The following is a 21322-nucleotide window of genomic DNA, read 5'->3' as shown; positions in this document are numbered from 1 at the left end:
CAGCCTCCCAGCACATCCTTTGTGGTGAAACTGGAAGCATTTAAGCCTCGGCTGCCTTAAACACCGCCCGAACCAAGAATAGCCTGGGCTCCTGGGCGCAGGTCAGGCGATGCTGAGTCACTTGCTGGCCAGGCCCCAGGCTCTCCAGCTGCCTTGGGCTCAGCCTCCCTTAAAGACACAACTTGTGCCTGCTGCACACAGCCCCAGCTCCAGCTGGGCACGGCCAGCCAGGGATGGCACCCTCGGATGCCAGGAAGTTTAGAGACAGAAGCATTATTCCGATACGAATTCCTGGTTCGTACCGCCCTATTTCCCTCCGGCTTCGAAGCGCAGCACTGCTGCTGCCTTCCTGCCCATTCAGTGCTACATTCATACATCTCTTTGTAATTATGAATCAACTCACAGGCAGCGGTGCACAGCCTGGGCTCACACAGAACGGCAAACAATATACTGTCACGGGTTGCATCAGCTGCACGATGCTCTCTCATGCCTTCAGGCTTGCTAAAGCTGATCCAACGCTAATATAATAATAGCCTTTTTACCCGCCTCCTCCCCCAACAACTACCAGAGGCTTGGAAAGCCATTGAAATGCAAATAGCACATGGAGAGGTTATTGGGGAACCAGGCTGGGAAGGTACAAATGCTGTCCTGCTACTTTAATTTGCCTTGAACGGGACTGAAATCCTGAGTTTCTCTTTGTATAAACAGGGAGAGAGGCAATATCGTGAATATACAAATGTCCTCGTGTAGCAGCTGAACTGCATCTCCTCCAGCATCCCTTCTCTGTATCTGGGACCCTTGTAACTCCCCTTAGTTCCTGCACCAGCAGAGAGAATTGCACAGCACAGAAGCAGCTGCGATGGCACGACACCAGCCTGCCCAGCTACATTAACTCACCGAAACCCGTACCCAGACCTTCCCCCGGAGCGTTGGTGGAAGGCAAGGCACTGGGGAGCCTGCAGTTTGCTGTGTGGCCATAAAGTCAGCAATAATCATCCCTCCCCGTTATCCCACCGCATGCTTCGACCCAGGCACTGCTAAGGAGGACAGTAACTCCCCCATGGTCATGGTCTGTTTGCCTACCATCTTTTCAGGTAATGTATCCGGTAAGGACAAAAATGGGCTTTCTGGACCCAAGGCAGCCCTGACACTTGGCTGGAGCAGCCGGGAACAGCGCTGTCTCCCAGCTGCTGTGAGGTGCCTTGGGACTAGGATAACCCAAACACTTCTTCAGGCTCTCAGTCCCCACTAAAGCTTCAGGAATTCCTCCATAAAATAGACTGCATCCTCACCCCCTATTCTGTAGCAAAACAAACTATAAATATCACAAAGAAGATATTTACCGTGCTATTAAAAAATTCCCTACCCCCGTTCAAAAGACCTAGAGAGAAGAGGGTCCAGCCCTTGGTGCACAAGGGGCAGCTTGCTTGCTTTGGCGAGGAAGCGGCTGAGGACAGATCTATTAGCAGTTTACAGCTACTCAAGGGCAGTTATTAAGATGACAGAGCCAGCACAGCTGGGGGTTATGATCAGTGGGAGGGGCAGACTGAACCCAGGAGAATCTTCTTCACAAGGCAATGGGGCAGCACAGCCGTCGGTCACCCAGGGAGGTGGGGCAGCGTTCAGCCCTCGAGGTTTTCGGCTACCCCCCCCCCCCCGAGATTTTCGGCTGATGTAACCTGGTGTCCGTGGGTCCCGCTCCGAGGGGGCCTTTGGGTTGGAGACCTCCAGAGGTCGCTTCCAGCCAACAATTCCATGGCTACGTAACCTCCATGTTAAACACTTGGCATTAAAGGGTGAAACTGCAACACCTCCTTTTCCCATATTTTCCCTGGAGCGGCGCAAAGCACCCACGCAAGCACCATTGCTCCATCCTCGGCGATCCCCCCGGGGAGAGAGGGGGGGGGCCGCGGGGACTCCGCGGGGCCGGCGGGAGGAGCGGGGGGCGGATGCGCCGAGCGCCCGCCCATCCCCGGCGCGTCCCGCCCCGGCGGAGTCGGGAGCCGAGCCCGCGGCAGACGCAGCCCCGCCGTGCCATGGCCGGTCGCCGCCTCCTGGGGCTGCTCCTGGCCCTGTCGGCGCTGCTGGGCGCAGGTAGGGCACGGCCCGGCCGCGGGCACCGCGGGGAGGGGGCGGCCCGGGGGGAAGGGGGGCCCCGGGGGGGCGCGGCGTCGGGCCCGGCCCAGGCTCGGCGGACCCCCCGCCCCTCCGCCCGGGGTACCCCCCGCGGGATGCACCCCGGGAGCGGGCGCGGGGGTCGCGCACACGCCCCCACGCCCCCATCGCCGCCGTGGGGGGCTTCTCGCGGGGGATGCTTTCCCCGCCAGCGCGCAGCCTCCCCCCGGGGGTCTCACGGGGCCGGGGAGATGCTCCCCGAGGGGCGTCGTGGGCTGGGAGGGTGCACCCCCGGGGGATCGCCCCGGGTACCCCCGGGGCCCCGCCTTGCGCAGGGCACCCCGACTCCGCAGCGGATGGCGGGGTGCCAGCCTGTGCATGGGGCCGGGCCGAAGACGATCCTTGTCCGCTCTCCTCCTTCCGACCCCCACCCTGGGGTCTGCCCGCCGCCGCCACCCCTGCGTCTGTCGCCCCTACTCGCTATGGGGCCGGTCCCGCACCGGTACCCACAGATAGGGCGGCTCCAGCCCGGCGTTAGGTGTCAGCGATGGTGACGAACTCATTCCGGAGCGTCTGCCTCCGGGTGACAGTGTCACAGCGGTGCTTAGAATGTGCGATGCTGCAGGTATAAAGCGCTGGAGCAGCCTGGGGCTCAGCTGATCCCAAGCAGAGGGATTCATGGAGTCATCGGGAAAGGAGTTTGGGTTTGTCTCTGTGCTCACTGAGCTGTTGGATTAGCGGATTCTCTGTGTGACCCAAATTTGTCGGGCTGCTGGTTGTATCCTCACTCGTTTTTAGTCCCACTGTTATTTCTGCAGAGCAGAATAGTCTAACCCAGAAATCAGTCCCAGCTGAACAGCAGCTAGGAAGATAGGGAAAAAAATACCCTTTATTTTGTGGGGGAGGGCGAGGAAGGAATTAAAATCAATGCAAAGCTCACCACAACTCTTTGTTTCCTTAAAAAAAAAAAAAGGTACTCTTAAAAAGCTGTTTGTGTGAATAGAAAAAAAAAAAAGCCCTTTTAAAGGTTATTCAGAGAAAATAGGCAGTTATGTAAAAGGCTTCGAGAAAGTTTTTCTAAAAAAAAAAAACCTCTGCTATTAGCCAGGAGGCACCTGGCAAACACAGAGTGGTTAGAGGACGTCATCATCAAAGTGAATAGTGAACTGAAACCCAAACAGCTTTTGCTGTTGGACTAGATTAGGTTTTCTATGAGTCAGCCTGGAATTAGTTTGTGTTCGGTACTTACCTGTTCGTGCACCTGGAAGGGTAACAGTGTAGTACAGAGTTGCTTATGCTGACCAGGTTAGCTGCTGCATTTTTAATTGGTGGATATCAGACTGACAGGCTGAGCTGAGACTGTGCATAAACTCCTGATTTTAGGTTAAAGTAGTAAAAAAATCTGCTTAGTCAACACTAAAGCTATTTGCATTCTGTGCCGTTTGCAATGTGAGCAAACAAAAATGCCATTCTGTTTCATTTAGGAGCTCTGGGCTGCAGGGTCCAGCTCTTAAATATCCTTGGCTGTGTTTGTATCAAAATGAATTTCACTGAAACGTCCATAAATCATTTCTGCCAGCGTGAGGCTTCACAGGTAATTGAACAACATTAAGTTCGTCTCCTCTCTGAGCTGCTTTTAATTGCCTCTCCGTGGCAATCACTATATAAGGGTAAGCGTCTCTGGGCTCTGCACTCTCTGCACTCTCCTGTGCAGAGCCCTGCCGACACGGGACACACGGAACAGAGGGGCTGGTGCGCGGCTTCAGCCTTTCCACGTGGCCTCTGGTTCCTCCCCCGGCGTGTCAATATCCCGGTAATGGCTCTCCCAACCCATGAGTGGGTGTCTGCTCCTCCCTCTGTCTCTCCCAAACGTGTTGGAGCAGCTTTGTAGCTTCCTGTCAGAGACTTGGGAGCCCTTACCCACCTCAGCACTTAAGTGGCCTTTCGGGTACCAGGCCAGACTCCCTGCCGTCATCCTGTACCCATGAGAAAGTACCAGGTGATGGGAAGGCAGTGGGTTTCTAAGATAGGGCTTTCTATCCCAGCTCCTCAGTACAGCATCAATAGAAACCACACTTCTTCATTGCCTTTATTCCTTGGCTTTTCTTTTTGCTGCTTGTTCTGAAACAGTTGCTTCAGCACTGCCCAAGGTGGGTGGTGGGCAGCCCAGTCTCTTGCAAGCTTGAAGGTTTACAAATTACCAAGAACTGAGGATAACAAACAACGAAATCGGTACTTAGTGTGATTCCTGCAGCTGGGGTCCGGATCCGCTGCTGACACAACACTGACGTGTCTTGTCTGTGGCTGTCCAGTAAAGCAGGAACAAACTCCACTTTTTAACTGAAAAAAGAAAAAAGAAAGGGTTTCTCTTTGATCACATTCCACTGCGTTTCCCTTCACTTGCATGCTTCAGCGCCGGGTGGACTGTTGGACACAGCCGCGCTGATCCGTCTGTACCCCCGAGCTCCTGTGCTCCCTCTGTTCCACAACCCATCTGGCTGCAGGTGCAGGGCTGGAAACAGGCATTGCTCACACGGCACCAGACTGTTTTCCAGTGCCACTTAACTCTGGCTTATTCCCACAGTGTGGCTGGGGCAGAAGCATTAAAGTACTTTGAGGTGGTGGAGGAAACCAAACACCCTGCAAAGCCTCTTTGCTGCAGCCAGAGGCAAACATTCCCTATTGCCAGCACGTTGCATGATGTTGTAAATGCACAGATCTTTGGCTTTTCCAGAAAGTAGTTATGTTTGAGTCATCCAAGGTTAACCACATACTTGTGCAAAACAGTAAGACAGTCAAGCAAGGAGCTTTCCACAGTTGTTTTTTCCCCTCCTCTCCTGTCCTCTCGTGATAAGCCAGTACAGGAGTGCACTGATGTGTTTTCATGGAAAGATGACAAATTAGACATCTGAGGTCAGTGTTCTTGCAGGGAGCACAAGGTTACCTCTGGCAGGCCAGGCAGAAGGGGCACGTGCAGGATTTTATGCTTTATGTTGTGTGAGAAAAGATTGGAGAAAAGCTTCACGTTACAAACCGACGATAAGAGCAGTTGGGCGCATCCTCCAAAGTTGCCGTCTCAGCAGTGACGAGCCACTCTTCATGTTGTCACCTGTGTCTTCACAGACAGCGTCTCACAGATCACCTCTCCTCCTGAGTGTGCCTACAATATCCCACCAGCAATTACAATAATCACTTAAATGTGAAAGTAATACCAGACAGTGTAGATAGCTATATATAACTGTTACACAGATGGCTGCAGTCACTGCAGGCGCCTCCTCTGCACCGGCTCGGCATGACACGGTGCCCAGCCGAGAGCACGGAGAAAGCAGAAAGGAGCCATCTCTTTCCCAGATGTTTTTTCAGGTGTCCAGACTCTGCAGTGGGCAGCCATGGATGCAGTTGGCAGAAAAGCGGGTGCCGGTGCCAAGTGAGCCTCCGTCTCTGTGCCCATGGCTTGCCAGGGTCACTCGCCATGGGTGTGCTGGGAGAGTTTCAGGGAACAATTACTTGGAGTAGAAGAGGAAGGTTTGGTTTGGCGTTGTTGTCGAAACTGAAGGAGATAGCAGTATTGTGTAAAGCTGCTAAAAATCTTTATTATAATAAATTATTATGTTATTAAAGTTATAATTACTAGGTATCAGCAACGAGTCAAAGTAATACATTTAAAGTATAATTTTTACTTTGATAGTGTCTTTAGCGCGTACGACAAAGCAGGAGAAGCCAAATTGGTTTTCTTACAAATTATCTCTGATCTGTGAACAAATACGCATTAATTAAATGTGCCGTGCCCAGATATTTGTGTACATAGCTGTGGAAATAATTAATTTTCATACTTCGGCTTGTATTTTGAAATTTTTTCTTCTATCAGCCTGATATCTGTGCTTGGAAACGGCCATTTAACTCTCGGGCTTCTTTTCCCCTCTACAAAAATGTGATTTTTTTCCTTACATCTGTTGCAACCATTTCAGCCCTTAAAGCACATAAAACAGAACTGTCTATTGATCTCCTGAGTTGACTGGAATAAACTTTTAGCACTGCTTGGTTTAAAAACAAATTTGTTTCTCCTTGGAAAAATATGTCTTGGAGGTTTAAGGCATTGACTTTACAATTAACTAAAGGAAAAACTGGGGTTTTATTAAACAGTGCTTCTGAAGCCACTCTAATAACAAAACATATGTTTAATAAACTACATAGCATTGATGGCAAGGAGAAAATCTTTGCAATAATTCCTTTGTAATCCGATTGAAATTCACAATCGGTGGAAGAGCTTGCATAGAGGAAAATGGGAGAAGATGAACGTGGCACATCAAAACGCAGAACATGAAAGGACTTTGAAAAGGAAACTTCAAAGTTGGGGATCCAGATGCTGGAGTCGCTAGCTGTGATTTGGGATGTGAGCACAGGAACGTGATTTCTAAAGGGAGCAGCGCTTTTGAGGAGAAAACAGAAAGTCCCGATACCAGCCCGTCAGCTGTGGCAAAGAGAGAGGTGAACGCTGCCTGTACACTCACAGGGATTTCAGCGGAGCTGCTCAGGGTCAGATTTGGGTTTGATCTGAGAGCTCAGCCTGCTGGCATGATGGGGATGAAGTTAATGCTAATGCAGATTTACAAAACTGCCTTGCAGTGACTCCAAAATCCTTTTCAAATGCTTTTCAACCTTGTCTAGGAAACACAGAAACTTAGTGTGGAAGGAGAACTGGGGCCACAGGCAGAAAGCTGATGCTGACTGCGAGCTCCTCTTCCCTGAGATACCCAACCACATGAGCGTCATCTTCAGAGAGGGAGGTGGCCAAGTTGCTGTGGGGATCCGGTGCTGTCACAGCACATGTGTGTAAAACAGCCAAAACAAGCAAAACCAGAGGCATTGGCAGGATTTTGGAGGCAGTGGCTCAGACAGGGAGCAGGGACGCTGAGAACAGCATCACTGCTGTTGGAAGGCTCTGCAGGCTGGCACAGGGTTGGCTCCAGCAAACAAAAGTGCTGGGAGAAGAATGCTGTTCAGCAGATTGCTTGCCCTTTGAAATGTGCTATTTGCCCATGTGCAAAGAAGTCTGGATGGAAGGAACTTGGCAAAGTTGGAAAAATCTTACTGAAATCCCCCTTCAGAAGGATGTGTTCCGGGTTGGGTGTTTTGGCGTAGCCACAGCCCTGGCTCTGGGAGGGCAGGAGGCAAACGCTAAACAATCAGAAGACGTTTCCAGCCCCAGCTGTGAGTGGCAAAGGAGGTGCTTGTGCTGCAGAAGAGATGTTAGATATGTGATAAGATTTTGAATAGCACAGTAATCTGTGACCATGAAGCATTGTCTGCTGTCAGAAGTAAGCTTTAGGAGCAAGAGCTTGGGGAAAATCTGTGTGTCAGGTTTCTGTATGATCTCCATGTGGGATGAAAGCAAGCAGCTTGGTGGAGCATGAATCTCTGTGGTGATCAGCCACCTCCATTCAAGTGTCCCTGCTACTGCAGGACTTGGGTCATCTTTCCAGACAATAAAATCTGATCTAAGCTAATACCAGACTAATGTAAAGTCCCTCTTCCTCATTTGGAGCAAAAACCTTCCCATCCTGCCGTCTGGCACATAGCCTTTCTCTTGGAGCTTTGCATAATTTCCATTACCGAGCCTGAAGAGGTAGAAAGACCTAGAATTGGTAAAACTTCCCCTTTGCCCAGCACATTTTCCCACCCTGGAAGTTATTTTGGCTAGAGAATCACAGAATCAATTAGATTGGAAAAGACCTCTGAGATCACTGAGTCCAGCCTTTCACCAAACATCACCGTGTCAATTAGACCGTGGCACTGAGTGCCACATCCAGTCTTTTCTTAAACACCTTCAGGGACTGTGACTCCAGCAGCTCTCGGAGGGGGTGGGGAGGGGGGGGCATGCCAGTGTTTAATCACCCTTTCTGTGAAGTAATTCCTCCTAATGCCTAACCTAAAATCCCCATGCACCTTGATGCCAGTGCAGCTCTGGGCATAAGAGGTTGCATCTCCCCACAGACACAAAGCATCCCAATCAGTGTGATCCTTCCAGCAGGTGCAAGCCTGCCCTGAGTCCCCACTCACCCCCAGGCAAATCCCTGCTTTGTGACCCAGCCACAGCCTGGGTTCTGCCCCAGGAGCTTCATCTGGGGTGGGTGTTCAGCCTGGCCCCGCTCACTGGGCACCAGCTACTGCTGCTGGTGACAGACTGTCTCACGCGCTGTCAAGAGACACTGAGCCCATGCCATGCAGTTTCTGTGCAATTATTTGCCAGGAAACTGGAATTTGTTACTTCCGCAGGACACCACTAAGCTTTGAGCTCATGGGTACTTTTAAAAACACCCACAGTTCCCCAAACGGGTCTTTGGCCTCTTGCAGAAAATAGAGTGTCTTTAAGTGAGGTTAAACATATATTTGAAAAGAAAGCGTGTTATTCCTTGTTTCTTTTTTATAGTGATGGTTTTAACTGACTGAATTATTTAGATACTTTCACAGAGAAAATCTGAGAGCCACAACGCTTGAATTAAAGTAACAGTTTACAGACAGTTGGGTTTGTAAGTGTTGGTGCTATTTCCTCCGCAAGTACAGTCAGAGAGAACAAGAGACCTGTTGGTGGATTTCTCTTTCAACTCAGTGAGCTCCTAGTTTTATGTTTAAATTATTTCATGCCCCATCAATGCCACAGAGTGCTCTGGTTGTACAGCACCTGTTCCCCTGGTGATGGGGACACAGCCTGTGCTATGCACAGGAGGTAGCAAAAGCTTGATACACACCCCAAACTCCACCTCTCAGGGGCTTCTCCAAACAGCTCTATGAAAGCAAGGAACCAAACTCACCTTATTGAAAATGAGCCGGTGCAGAAGGCTGGGGGATGTGGCACAGCTTCCCGCTCTGTGGGTGAGCCAAGAGGGGTGGTCTCACAGCTGCCTGCTGGGTGGTTAAAAATCACCACCAGTTCCTGCACCACCTGCTCAAAATTACCTCCAGCAGATCTCTGCTGCTGCCTCCTATTTGGCTGGTGCTGCTGTCTCTCCATGCTGGCTCCTTCCCATGGCAGCACTGCCTGGATCTGGGATGCTCCGGGAGCAGCAGAGCCGAATCACCCAGAACTGGGGGAGAGCGGGAGTGAGGGAGGAGGAGGAGGGTGCGGACGGCGAGCAGCAGGGGCTGGAGTCTCAACCACCCCCCACCCGACCTGGACACCCCGTGCTTGCACGGGAAGGTGCTGTGGGAAGGCAGGGATAGCAGCAGCCAGGTGGGAGCCCCGCAGTGCAGCTGCAGTGAGAGGGCAGACAGATGCCCTGAGCCGGAGGAGAAGGCTGAGCCCCCCATGCTCTCCCAGAGCCTCCCTCCATCTGTCAGCACTGCCCAAGTCTTCATTCCCACTACTGCTCTGCTTCTGGTTTTAAATAGCACAGTATGACAGGAGCATCACGTCCCAAGTGATGAACCAGCATTTTTACCACACAATTCCCTATTTACCTACTTTTAACTACAGCATCTTCTCTTGATCTTTATCTGATGAGAACAATCTTTTTCCATGGGGAATCAGGTGATAAGGATTTAATCTCTCGCTTCAGTTTTCTTTGGGCTCCTGCATCACAGACTTCTGTCATCAGTTGTTCTGCACTGGGTTATGAAGAAAATGCTTTCATGACAATTTTTTGTCTGGTTGATAAACAGGCATATTTGGCCCTAGGCAAATTCATAGACATTATTTAATGTGTAAGCAGAAATCAAGTGACTAATGTGAACGTACACTGTAGTCTTTCTGGGTGGACAGCAGGCAGGAAAACATGGAAGCAGCTGTTGTGGTTTAATCCCAGCTTGCAGCTCAGCCCCACACAGCCGCTCGTTCACTTTCCCCAAATTGGGATGGGGGAGAGAATCAGAAGGGCAAAAGTGAGAAAACTTGTGGGTTGACTTAAAGGCACTTCAATTGGTAAAGCAAAAGCCACATGCACAAGCAAAGCAAACAAGGTATTCATTCACCATTTCCCAAGGGCAGGCAGGTGTTCAGCCACCCCCAGGACATCAGGGCTCCATCACATGTAGTGATGACTTGGGAAGACAAACACCATCAGTCCAGGTGTACCCCACTTCCTTCTCCCCTGCTTTATATGCTGAGCACGACCCATATGTTCTGGGATATCCCGTGGGTAGTTGGGGTCAGCTCTCCCAGCCGTGTCCCCTCCCGATTCCTTGTGCACCCCCAGCCTCTTGCTGGGGTGAGGAGCAGGAAAGGCCTTGGCTCTGCACAGGGACTGTTCAGTGGTAATGAAAACAGCCCTGAGTTATCAGCAGTGTTCTCAGAACAAATCCAAACCATAGTCCCGTACTATCTGCTGTGAAGAAAATTGCCCCAGCACAAACCAGCGCACCCCGCAGTGTTCAGCCCTGCACTCACAGTTATAGGAGAAAAAGGAACTTGCTGAGTTTTTTGACCTTCGCCAAGAATCACAAACCAAGTGAGTTGGGATTTCCCACCCTACACCAGTAAGGCTGGGTAAAAGCTGGGGGCAGCACACCCAGGCACAGGGGGTGCCAAGGCTGCCCCCAAAGTGGTGTCAGCTCAGATCCTGCCTCGTGCTCCTGGCCTGTCCTTCCCAGGCAGGGCTGGTTCTCAGGAACACTGGACTGGATCAAGCCTCTCTGGTGGGAAAACAGGCTGGTGCCTGCTTAGCATCAGGGTCACAGCACCCCCACATCTCCCCTTCCCTTGCTGCCAGAGCAGTAATCCAGTTATCCAGCAGACACCTGCACACTGCATCTGGCAGGGAAAACCTGAGCCCAGAGTGACACTGTTGTTTTTTCCATCACTGAAAAAGTCACCTTTAACCATTCCCTAAGCTGTGCAGTGGGGTCAGTGCTAATTTCCCCTCTGCCACTTGCAAAGGGCTTGGGGTCTGGGAATAAAGAGATTATGCTGTCCACATCCTTTCCAAAATCAATTGTTCTTTCTTAAAAAAAAAAAAAAAAAAAAAAAAAAAAAGCAAGCAAACAGCAAGAAAGTGAAAAGGAAAAACAACTCCCTATCTTGTCAGATGCACCTTTGAGGTATTGAGAGTTACCTGGGGCATTTTCCCAGAGTCCCAGGGAGGGTTAGAGGTTTGCAGAGCTCCTGTGAGGGCTGGCACAGGCTAAGCTCCTTCTGCCCTCCTTAGTCCTTGTCCGCAATGTCTTGGTACCCAGCCTAGGCACAGAAAGCTGGGCATCATCCCATCCTCATCACAGGTACAGCTGGGCTCACACACTCCTCAGAAGGGGAGGAACCTTAAATATTGGTGCTCTAAACCTTTCAGCCTTCACCTCCTGATGCAATTCATCTGGGACTAACTGGAAGCAGGTTTTGGCAATGACTCTGATGTGGTAGAGCCCTCTGTGGCACAAACCTCAGTTATCATAATAAAGTTTCTTAGAAAACATCACCCGCTCTATGTGCAGAGATGGCAGAGAGCCCTGGAAACCTGGAAAGCTTTGAGTGCTGATACTGAGGAAAACTGTTTCAATTGGCACCTTGTGTTGCCAGAGCAAGGCTACCTGCTCTCTGACCATGGGATGGAAAAGATGGTGAAACATTTGTTTCATGTAGGGTTAGAGTGAGGATGATGCTGTGGAGCCAGAGATGGGGCAGACCTGGCCAGTGGCTGCTGGTCCAGGCATTTCAAGGGAAGCCCTCATGTGAAGCCTTTCCTGCTGTGGTTGTGCTGCCCTTGATGGGGCTTTGCTTTTCCCTCTGAGCTGTTGAGGGCTGCTGCCAGCTCCCAGAGCTGTTTGTCTGTCAGTGGTGGGGGTACTCCTCTGGCTGGTTGCTTTTGTGGGGTTCAAGGGCTTGCTGGTCTCCCTTGGAGCTGAGGGCTCCAGTCCAGCATCCTCCCAGGGATCAGACACCTTCATCCAGCAGATCAGTTCAGTGGTCCCCGCACAGAGCTTGCTGCTGGGGGTGATGTGATGCATCCAAACTCCTCCTTGGGATTGTCCCCAGAGAGTGAGGTGGGAATCACATTAAAGGTGATGCAAGAGCCCTTCGCTGTGCCACAAACGCCGGGGCTGCAGCCCGTGCCCAGCCAGCCTGCCGTGACAGGATGGTCCCCCAGGCATTGGGGCTCCTCCTTGGCCCTGCTGCTGCCACACCAACCCCTGTCACACTGCGTGGCAGTGGCTGATGGGACGTGACGTGTGGTGCAGGCCCTGGGATGGGCACCCCCCCCCAAGACAGATGTTGTGTGGCTGCCCACGGGCACTCAGGACGTCAGCCCAGGATTAGGGTGTCTCTAGCAGAGCCGCAGTGTCTCGTGGCCAGCTGGTGCCTGCAGGCCTCCCTGTGCTCGCAGCTTTAGCTCGGTGACACACCGACACAGAGTTTGATCTGTCACAGACTGGGATGTGGAGAGAGAGCTCTTTGCCACGCTCCTTCCTGCAGGCTCCAAGCTGGCAGCCCCACGCCGGCTGGAAAATCAAAATCGAGTGGCAGCAACTGAGCCACTCTGCTAATAGCTTTTCTTGTCTTGCCTTCTTAATAAAATGTGGAAATACAGTAATCACCACCAGTTTGAGTGGGACTGGAAGAATCAAGGGGAAACGCTGAGGTAAAGGAGTATGTTGGGATGAGAGTTCAGCATGAAGAAACACCTCTGGACTGAGGGTGCTTTCTGCCCCTTTGGGAGCCATCTGGGTGTTGGTGGAGGCTGCTGGGTTTGGTGGTGGGAGCTGCCATTGATCCAAGAAGGACAATGCTGGGGAATGAGCAGCCTGGTGACAAAGGTCATCCTCCTGCAGGCAGGTCTGGAGGACGGGGTCTGTTCACATGCCAGTATTCAGGAAGAAGAGGCTAGCACTGGTCCTTAGCCCTCAGCTTTCAAGATTTCCTTGCAGCCTCCATGGTACATACGGCAGGCTCTCTGTGAGCTGGTTACCAGATGCAGCTGTTGGGAGAGAGAAGTCGAGGGCGCTTCCCTCTGGGGTTTTAAATCTTGCTGTGGAGGAGCGAGAAAGGCTGTGCGAGATGGCAGCAGATGAGAAACTCCTCCCTGCTGTGTTTTTTTGTCTGGTCTCTGCAGAGGGACCTGCTGGCAGCTCCTGGTGTGGCGGCGGCAGCAGAGGCTGAGCCACCGGCTGCTCTCCCAGGGCTGTGGGACACAGCAGGGCATTCGGGGTGGTGCTGCTTCTTCGGGGGCTTTGGAAGAAGCCTGGAGGTCTGTCCTTTCACCCCAGGTGGGGAAAAAATGTGCTGAGACCTTCATGCAGCACTCAGCAAGGTGCAGGGTGGATGGGCACTGCGTCTCCTGAGGGTCCAGTGCCTGGCAGGGCAGCTCCCAGCAAGGGCTCATGTTCTGCTCATGGAGGAGGCCTTTTGGGCCCGGCCCCACATCATGGGGCTGCTGGTGTCCGCTGAGAAGGAGCCTGGAGCCCACCAGATGCAGGCTGGTTTTGCTGGTTGCACTTTCCTCACCGGCTCCATCCCTCCTGCTGGCTGTGGAGTGTATCGTGTGCTGCCACCGAATAATTTAAATTATTCCTGGTAAGCCTTGAAATCAAATTGCAACAGACACCTGCTCTTCGTCCGGCTGCCCCGGCGCACAGAACCTCAGCGTCGTCCTGTGGCTCAGAGCCCAGGCGAGGTGTATCGCCCCGAGCTGCAGCCAGCAGAGCTCACACTGGGGCCACACTGCCTGTCCTGCCCCATCCCAGAGGACGGGGCAGAACTGGGATTCTTGTGGAGCTGAGACTGCCGTGGGGATCTGTGAGCAGGGAGGGCAGCGTAGGCGACGGAGCCTGCACGGGTCAGGATGGCAGCGCCCTGGCTGTAGCAGAGGCTTTTAGGCATTTCTGTTAATAGGTTTCAAACACAACCACCATCAGTCCCTCCACAAAGAGAAAGTCTTCATTATGCAAATTCTCATCTTAAAGCTTTATTCATGTGCTTCCTGGCAGGCTTTCCTTTAATCTCAAGAGCGAGATTGCTTGGAATTACCATATACCCTTGTTAATTGCATTAAAAAAAAAAAATTCAGCAGAGGTTGTTTTTGCCATAATCAAGAGTGATTTTTGATTAGTACTTCTGGAAATCAACATGTTTCGCTGGGAAGAGAGAACAAGGACAGCAGCATTCCCTCATCCCCTACGGGTAGCAGGGGCCATCCCAGACAGGGGGCTGCATCTCCCTGCTCTTGCCTGGCCATGCCCCAGAGTGGGGTGATGTACCCCTGACATTAGATGTTGGTCCCACTGCTGTGGCAGATGCAGAAGCCTGAGTTTCTCCCCCTCTTTGCTTCCCAGCAGAGCCCTGCCACCCCCTTGCCCCAGCGGGCTGCCAACAGCTTGTTTGTGCAGGGCATGTCCCTGGGCAGCCACTCTTCCCTGGCAGCAGCTGGGGAGCTGGAGGAAGTTCAGTCTGCTTTTCAAGGCAAAGATACCTTGAGGAGGAGGTCTGTGCTGAGGAGGCAGCCTGGCCTGTCTCTAGAGAGCAGTGCAGCTGCAGTGAAGCTGCCCTTAGCCACCTGCCCCACCAGCACTGCTCCCAGGGACTGTGACACCCCAGCTCTGAGGAGCACTGCTCTCCCTACGCACATGGAACTGTGCTTTGGCCTTAGCAGTCAAGGATTTGGGATTTGCAAGCAGCTTGGCACTTGCAAGTAAATTTCCCACACACTGGCAGCAGCTGGGGCCGGCGCCGAGACAGCGGTGGTGGAGAGCGTTGGTGAGTCCAGAACTCTGCTCTCTGCTGACCAGGATCACTGTTCTGGCCGGTAATGTTCTGCCATCACCTGCACCAGGGGAGGTCCCTGGGGACCCCCAGTACTGCCAGAGATGGCTCAGCTGCTGCAGGGCAGACCTGTGCCTGCAGAGGAGCAGCCATTTACTCCCCACAGACCTTTGGGACCGTAGCTTTGCTGAGACAGCGGGAAAAATCCCCTGCGAGGATTCAGTCCAGCCCCAGTAACACAGCTCTGCACCCAAACCCCTCCGTCCCCAGCACCCTGCCCAGAGGTCCCAGTGCAGCTCTGGGTGCCCCCAGCATCAGGGAACCACCTGTGCCAACATCACAACTTGGAGCCAAAAAGGTCAGGCTGGTCACTGGAGAGACCCCTTTGGGCTACCTCAGCACGCACTTTCCCGCTTTCCTCCTGCTCTCCCACCTGCCACGTTGCTCCTCAGGTAGATGCATGAAAGTCAGGCAGTTGGAATTACTTTCTGCTGCCCTTGTACCTGCTTTGCATTCTCCCGTAATCTCCCGGGCTGTCAATCTCGTACCGTCGCAGGCTCTCAATTCCCAGGGAAGCTAAACACATATATATTGCACAAAGAGATCCGTGGGCTGGCGCTAAAAATGGAATACACCTCGCTCTGAGTGCTGCAGACGGCCTGGCAATATACTGGGTGTGAATTATGATACTGTAATTCAAGCTTTGTCAAACAGTGGGGCTTAATTAGAATATATATATAATTGTAAAAACTAAAAAGCTGACGAGTACAATTGTGCGTTTGAGCTGCCTGCTACAGAAAATAATGAGGAGAGAATACATTAAGGCACAAAACCCTTCTACCTTCAAAGAGCAGCTAGCTCTGATTAAAAATACCCCCGGCAAGGCGAGGGGACTCAGCAAGAGGCGGGAGAATCTGCAGCACTGGCTCAGCCATAACTCTCACCCCTGTTCTGCAGCTTCTGCCTGGCATAGCTGCAGCCTTGAGGTTCCCCCAGCTCCCCACGCTGGCATTGGGGGTTTCATATTAGGTACAATGAGATGTCCCAGCTTGGTCTCTTAGGACTGTCAGATTAAAGAACAATATGGTAAACATCTCATTTGCCTGTTTCCCCCCAGTGTAGAGCTGCAGTCCCATGGATGCTTCAGTGCCCTTGGCTGGGGGCACACAGGTGCCCCCTTGGGGGTGTGTGTTTTCTCCCAGAAGCCAGAGAGCAGAGTTCCTCCAAGGATCCATTGCAAAGGAGGGGGAAAAAAACCCCCAGACTAGCCTAGTCATTGACCCTGGTAAAGATCCCATGCTGCTCCCCAGCACTGAGCAAGCAGCAGAGGATGGGTTTGCATATCAGTGGTATTATGGCCCTGTAAGGGGTTGTAGGTGGCGGAGGGATGTCCTGTGGGAGAGGTGACACATCAGGGCATGCACAACCCTGACTGCTGTGTGGGCATTACAGACAAACTCCGCTGCAGCTCAGCAGCTTGTCAGTGCTGGTGTGTGGGAATGTGCCCTGGCTTCTCCTGAAAAGTATAAACCCCTAATGTAAAGGTACTCTGCGCTGTGCCTGGGTTCCCATCTGAGGATGGGTTTTGGGAACCCCACTCCTCCAGTGATGATGGAGCAGTGTCAGGGCCCTCGGGGAGCAAAGAGATTTGCAAAGGACAGCGGAGGGAGCAGCAGTGCTGCCTCCCAAAGAACTGCATGTGCAAGGTAAACATGTACCAAGAGCTGGTGGGGCTTTCAGCGTCTGGCTGTGAAGTGCCGGGTTTGTTACTGCTTAATAATGGAATAAAAGAACGAGGAGAGCATTCCCGTCTTATCTGTCGGAGCAAGCAGGGGAGTTTGTGTGCCTGTGACGGCAGCGCTCTGTTATTGATCCATAAAAGGTATAATATGTCTCTATAACACCCTTTGCATGAAACAGAGATGCTGTGAGCTTCAATTAACTGGCAATCTATTATTAATCCTTGCCAACGCCTATGGGAATCCTGGAAAAGGATGTCAGTCTGCCATGGACAGCGGTGGGAAAGCCCTGGGAACTGGGCAGTTCAGTGCCTCAGCAGTTTTCCCAACTCTCCCCTGGGTGGCATTCACATCTCTCCCACCAGTGTGGGAAAGCCCCCGGGATGCAGCTCCAGCCCAGGACATTATATCAGCCCTGAGCACCTTTCACCTCCCTGGGTCCTCTCACATGCCATTTGACTCTTCAGAGAGTGCTTTTGGAAGTGGCACCCTCCTTGTGTCCCGCAGGGAGAAATGCCAAGGGGAGCTGTCAGCAAACCCAGCGAGGTGTAAATGCTTCTCAGCCAGTGGGTCTGGTGAGACCCCCAAAGCCAGGTTGGAGGGGAGGCCATTTTTTGAGACCCTTTTATTCCCTTCAGGGCCCACAACCCCTACAGCCCTTCAGCAGGAGAATGGGTGAGCTGCACACACCCTACAGCTGTCCACTCCCCCCAGTTTGTATTCGAGCTCCTCCATGGGAGGTGAAGCTCAGGGAGGATGCGCTAACACAGGGCTTGGCGCGCAGCAAGTCAGCGCCTTAATATTTACTTAATCACGGAGAGCAGAGGGAGCGAGGGAAAGGATGGTTCCTGGCATACCAATGTGAGTTGGGGTTGCCACCACATCCCTCCTGCCGGCTATCACAGCGACGCTGCATTTCCCCCAGCCGGGTTTGTAATGCTTCTCATCCCACCAGAGACGCGACGTGGGCTTCCCCTTCCGCCTGTTTTTAAGCATGGTTTAAAACAGGAGAATGATGGGGCCCTGTTGGTTCCTGAAAATCCAGCAAAGACTGGGGAAAAAGCTGTGCAGGGAAAGGGAGACTGCATGAAGTTGTCAGACTGACAAGCCTGGGACAGTTGGCCACAGCAGTAATGATTGTGCTGGGTCTCAGCAGGGATGTTGGTGGTTCAGCAGTCCCCCCTTCCCCCCCCGTGCAAGCACTGGAGCTTGGCGGGTGTTTTTCAGTGCTGTGGATGGTCTTGTGTGTTCCTTACTTTGCTCCTTTGCACCGACAGACCACTTGTTAACCCCATGACTTGACCCTGTCAGAGCAGGAGAGCATTGCCGGCCTCACAGTACCGATATTTCACCAGCAATAAGGCCCGAGAGGGAAATGCTTTGGGAAGGGGGGAGCAGGGCACGGAGGGAGGCGGAGGGTGCCAGGCACAGCCCTGCTGCGCTGAGAAAGAGGCTCTTCCACGTGGCTCTCTCCGTGGATTTCACACGGGTTTCCCTGCATCGCCCGCTGCCGGCCATTCCTCCAGGCACACAGGGAAAGGTCGGCATCGCTCGGCTGGGTGAGAAACACCCCGTGGGCTGGGACACGCATTCCTTACACCCCCTCTCAGCAGTGCCTCATGCCGAGCCTTTTGGTGGGGGGGGAGAATCCCGCAGCGACTTCCCAGCCGCAGACCCTGCACATACATCACCCTCAGGTTTGCTGAGTGCACGGTTAACAGACGGCAAATGAGATGAGATGTGATGTGTGAGTAAGTGGAACCAGAGCTGCAGCTGTTGCAGTACTTAGTGACCACTCTCGGTAGAAGTTTTTCACCGAAATGCTGATACCTGCTTTCTGATGGACTGATGCCTTCCCGTTGTTATTGTCCTTGTCAGTAAAGCTTTAAATTTATTCATGAAGCGTGCTGGAGCTCAGGTGGCAATAGCTAAATCCATTTAGCAGTAGGAATAAGAGGAAAGCCATTTTAATGTTCTCTTGCAGTGCTGCAGTACTTAGCAAACCCAAAGGATATTAATTACTCAGCATGCTCTGAGATGTAAAAGCATGAATTTATCAAGACAAATACATTCAGAACTAGGGTAAGTCAACAGTAATTAATGCCATGGAAAAAAAGACAGAGAAAGGAAGGATTAGCTGGCCCTCTTGCAGGAGAACATGATGGAGCACCAAGTTATCCCTTGGATATGGAACTGGAGTTGTGGTGAGGCATCTCTACCAAAAAAATCTGCCTGTGCCTGTCAGGTGTATCCCTGGGATGGGGGTTTGGTCCTGGTTCACATTTCTGAGGCAGAATGATGCAGGCGGCCTCTGAAATGCTAAGTCGTGCTTGGAAGCCAGCAGCAGCATTTTCATACAAAGCCTTTGATGTTGGAAGGCACTTGAGAAGGGCTTTTTTGTTTTTCACTGAATTTGTCTGCGCTATCCCAGTGTTTTCATGGTGTTTGGCAAACATATAATCGTGAGCACAGCCACAGATGAGTGGCAGCTCGGGAGATGAATTGGTAGGCTCTCCTTGACAAATTTAAGCATAGCATGTGTCTTTATACTACATCCATTAGGGCAGACAAATGGAAAATCTCAAGATGACTGCTCTGCAATTTAACAGTCACAGCATTCGAAGAGGGCCGATGTCTTCCTCATCACCAGTGTTGGGTCAGGCTTGGAAAAAAACCAGCAAAAAACTAAAGCAATTTTAGCAAACGAGTCTAGCCATGCCTTATTTAAAGGTGGTTTACTTTGTGAGTACACCCAGTGCTGATTCTTTGTCTCCAGGTCATGGGGACGATGACGACTTCAACCTAGAAGACGCCCTGTTTGACCTCACCACCAAGCGACGTAAGTCACATTTATGTATTGTTTTAAAGAGGGGTAAACAAATAGATGTTAATAGATGCAAGTTGTTCTTTGGTATCTGAGGCAGGTGGGAGGGTGGTGGAGGATACAGCTATCTCATCATCTCTGCCTGGGAGACACAGGGTCTGGGTTTGTGGTGAGACGGGGGACAGTCCTGGAGAAACTGGCTGCTGACCAGGTGCCCTTCGCTTCCTGATTCCTGTGAGGAGCCACAGAGGCACAGTACACCTGTGCTCTGACATAGCAGTGGCACTGAACACGTCCCTCTGGCTTCCTTGCTTCTGTTAGTTACAAGCTGGTGAGGGCAGCTCACTGTGCCTGCCCAGGCAGGGGCAGCACCGGGTCCTTCCCCACTGCCACTGTAATGTGGTGTCCGGGAAAGCAAATGGCAATTTAGGTTGCTGCTTTGCTTCACTTAAGTTCCACTGTAGCCTATCAGTCAAAGGAAACTCCCTTCCAAAAGAGGTGCCTTGCTGCTGGCACGCTGAGATTCAGTATTTGGTGTTTTTTAAACCCATAAGAGAGAACCTAACAACACCTGAGGGGAGGAAGCTCATCTCCCTCCCTGAGATATGTCACACACCTCCTGCCAGCACCAAGAGCTGAGCCCAGACACATCTCTGGCTCCACTTTGCTGCCCAGCCATGGAGACTCTGTGGTGGAGCTGCAAACACCAGCACCCAGGACCCCTTGCTGGCCATTCCTCCCCACGTGGCTCAAGTTGACTGCCCCCAAACTCAGTGCCCGGCCAGGGAGTGCTCCATGAGCGAAGCTGGGCTCTGGGATCACACCCACATGCATTTAAGTGAAAGCTATAAGAGGGTTATAGCTTAACCTCCTGTGCTAGTCGAACAACACACAGGCACTTGTTCTGTGTTACATTGGAGATGACGTGGAACAGTGTCAGGACGCTCTGTGCAGCTCTCCTGTTGCATGCCGGGTTCAGTAGGAGGGGAACAGGATAGACCGTGGGGCTTCAGACTTGGTCACAGGGCTGACTCAACTCATCTAGGATTTTGCAAGCTCTTTAATACAGCATGTGAGAAGACCTGGTTAGAAATGACTAATGGACACCTCATGCAGAGGGAAAGTGGTGTTCCCCAGGCTGGAGTGCCAGCAGAGGCAAGAGGCAGCGCCATCCCTGCAGCCTCCCCAGCTGCTGCATCCCACTCTGGAGTCATTGTGTCAGCCCCAGAATAATAGCAAATCAAGGGTCTGGAGTTGGGTCACATCAAACCATACTGACACGCTGGAAATGAAACCCAGCAGCACCACTCCAGTCTAACAGAAATTGATGGGAATGGAGCAGCCACAGCTCTTGCTCATAATTTATTCATATACTTGGTAATGCCAGCCACTATTAATAGGTAGTGGTTTCCATATTGTCTCTTCCCTTCCCCCTCAAAGGCTGTCTGTATCTTGTTTTAGCCCAGGAGCAGTCGGGGGGCTGGGATCTGAGTATCAGGGTGTCACTGAAATCCCTCCAGCTGACAGGGAACCTCCTGAACATAACACGGCACTGGAAATTATCTGTCATTGAACTGACCGACCTGCCAGGGGACAACAAAACATTGGCAACTCGCTCCTGGTTTCCACGCTGTTCTGTACTGTGTCTGTCCCGTTTGCTGCTGTCTCCAGGAGCCTTAATCCAGAACAGATTGTCACAGCTCCCTGCCCTTCACCAGCTGGGATGGGATGGGATGGTGGCTGCCTGAGGCGGTGCTCACCCCAACACAGCAGTGCTCTGAGGAGCACTGGGCTCTGTCCTCATCCATGGGCAGTCCTGCTCCCTGTGGCTGTGCACTGTGTGTGGGGTGCTCGTGGCTCTGGGCCCCAAGTCCACAAATGCAGACGTTGGAAAGCTGTGGTGAAATCTTTGCCATTTATTCTCAATCCAGAGGTGACATTTTCACTGACGCCTACGATTAA

General features: G+C 52.1%; 1 protein-coding gene across 1 annotated transcript in view; it reads left to right on the top strand.

Annotated features, from left to right (window-relative positions):
* Positions 1-1942: 1942 nt before the first annotated feature.
* The window catches only part of CD99L2 (CD99 molecule like 2), a 29217-nt gene continuing 9837 nt past the window's right edge, over positions 1943-21322 (top strand). Inside the window, exons 1-2 of the mRNA XM_027888377.1 lie at positions 1943-2094; positions 19313-19375. Coding sequence (XP_027744178.1) covers positions 1950-2094; positions 19313-19375 — 208 coding nt within the window. The 5' untranslated portion in view covers positions 1943-1949. The remainder of the gene's footprint in view (positions 2095-19312; positions 19376-21322) is intronic.

This window comes from Empidonax traillii, unplaced genomic scaffold (genome assembly GCF_003031625.1).
Source record: "Empidonax traillii isolate 1590-97213 ecotype Southwest subspecies unplaced genomic scaffold, ASM303162v1 scaffold237:size1322474, whole genome shotgun sequence".
Lineage (NCBI taxonomy): Eukaryota > Metazoa > Chordata > Aves > Passeriformes > Tyrannidae > Empidonax > Empidonax traillii.
The sequence above is the reverse complement of the archived record's forward strand: the minus strand, read 5'-3'. Positions and strand labels throughout refer to the sequence as shown.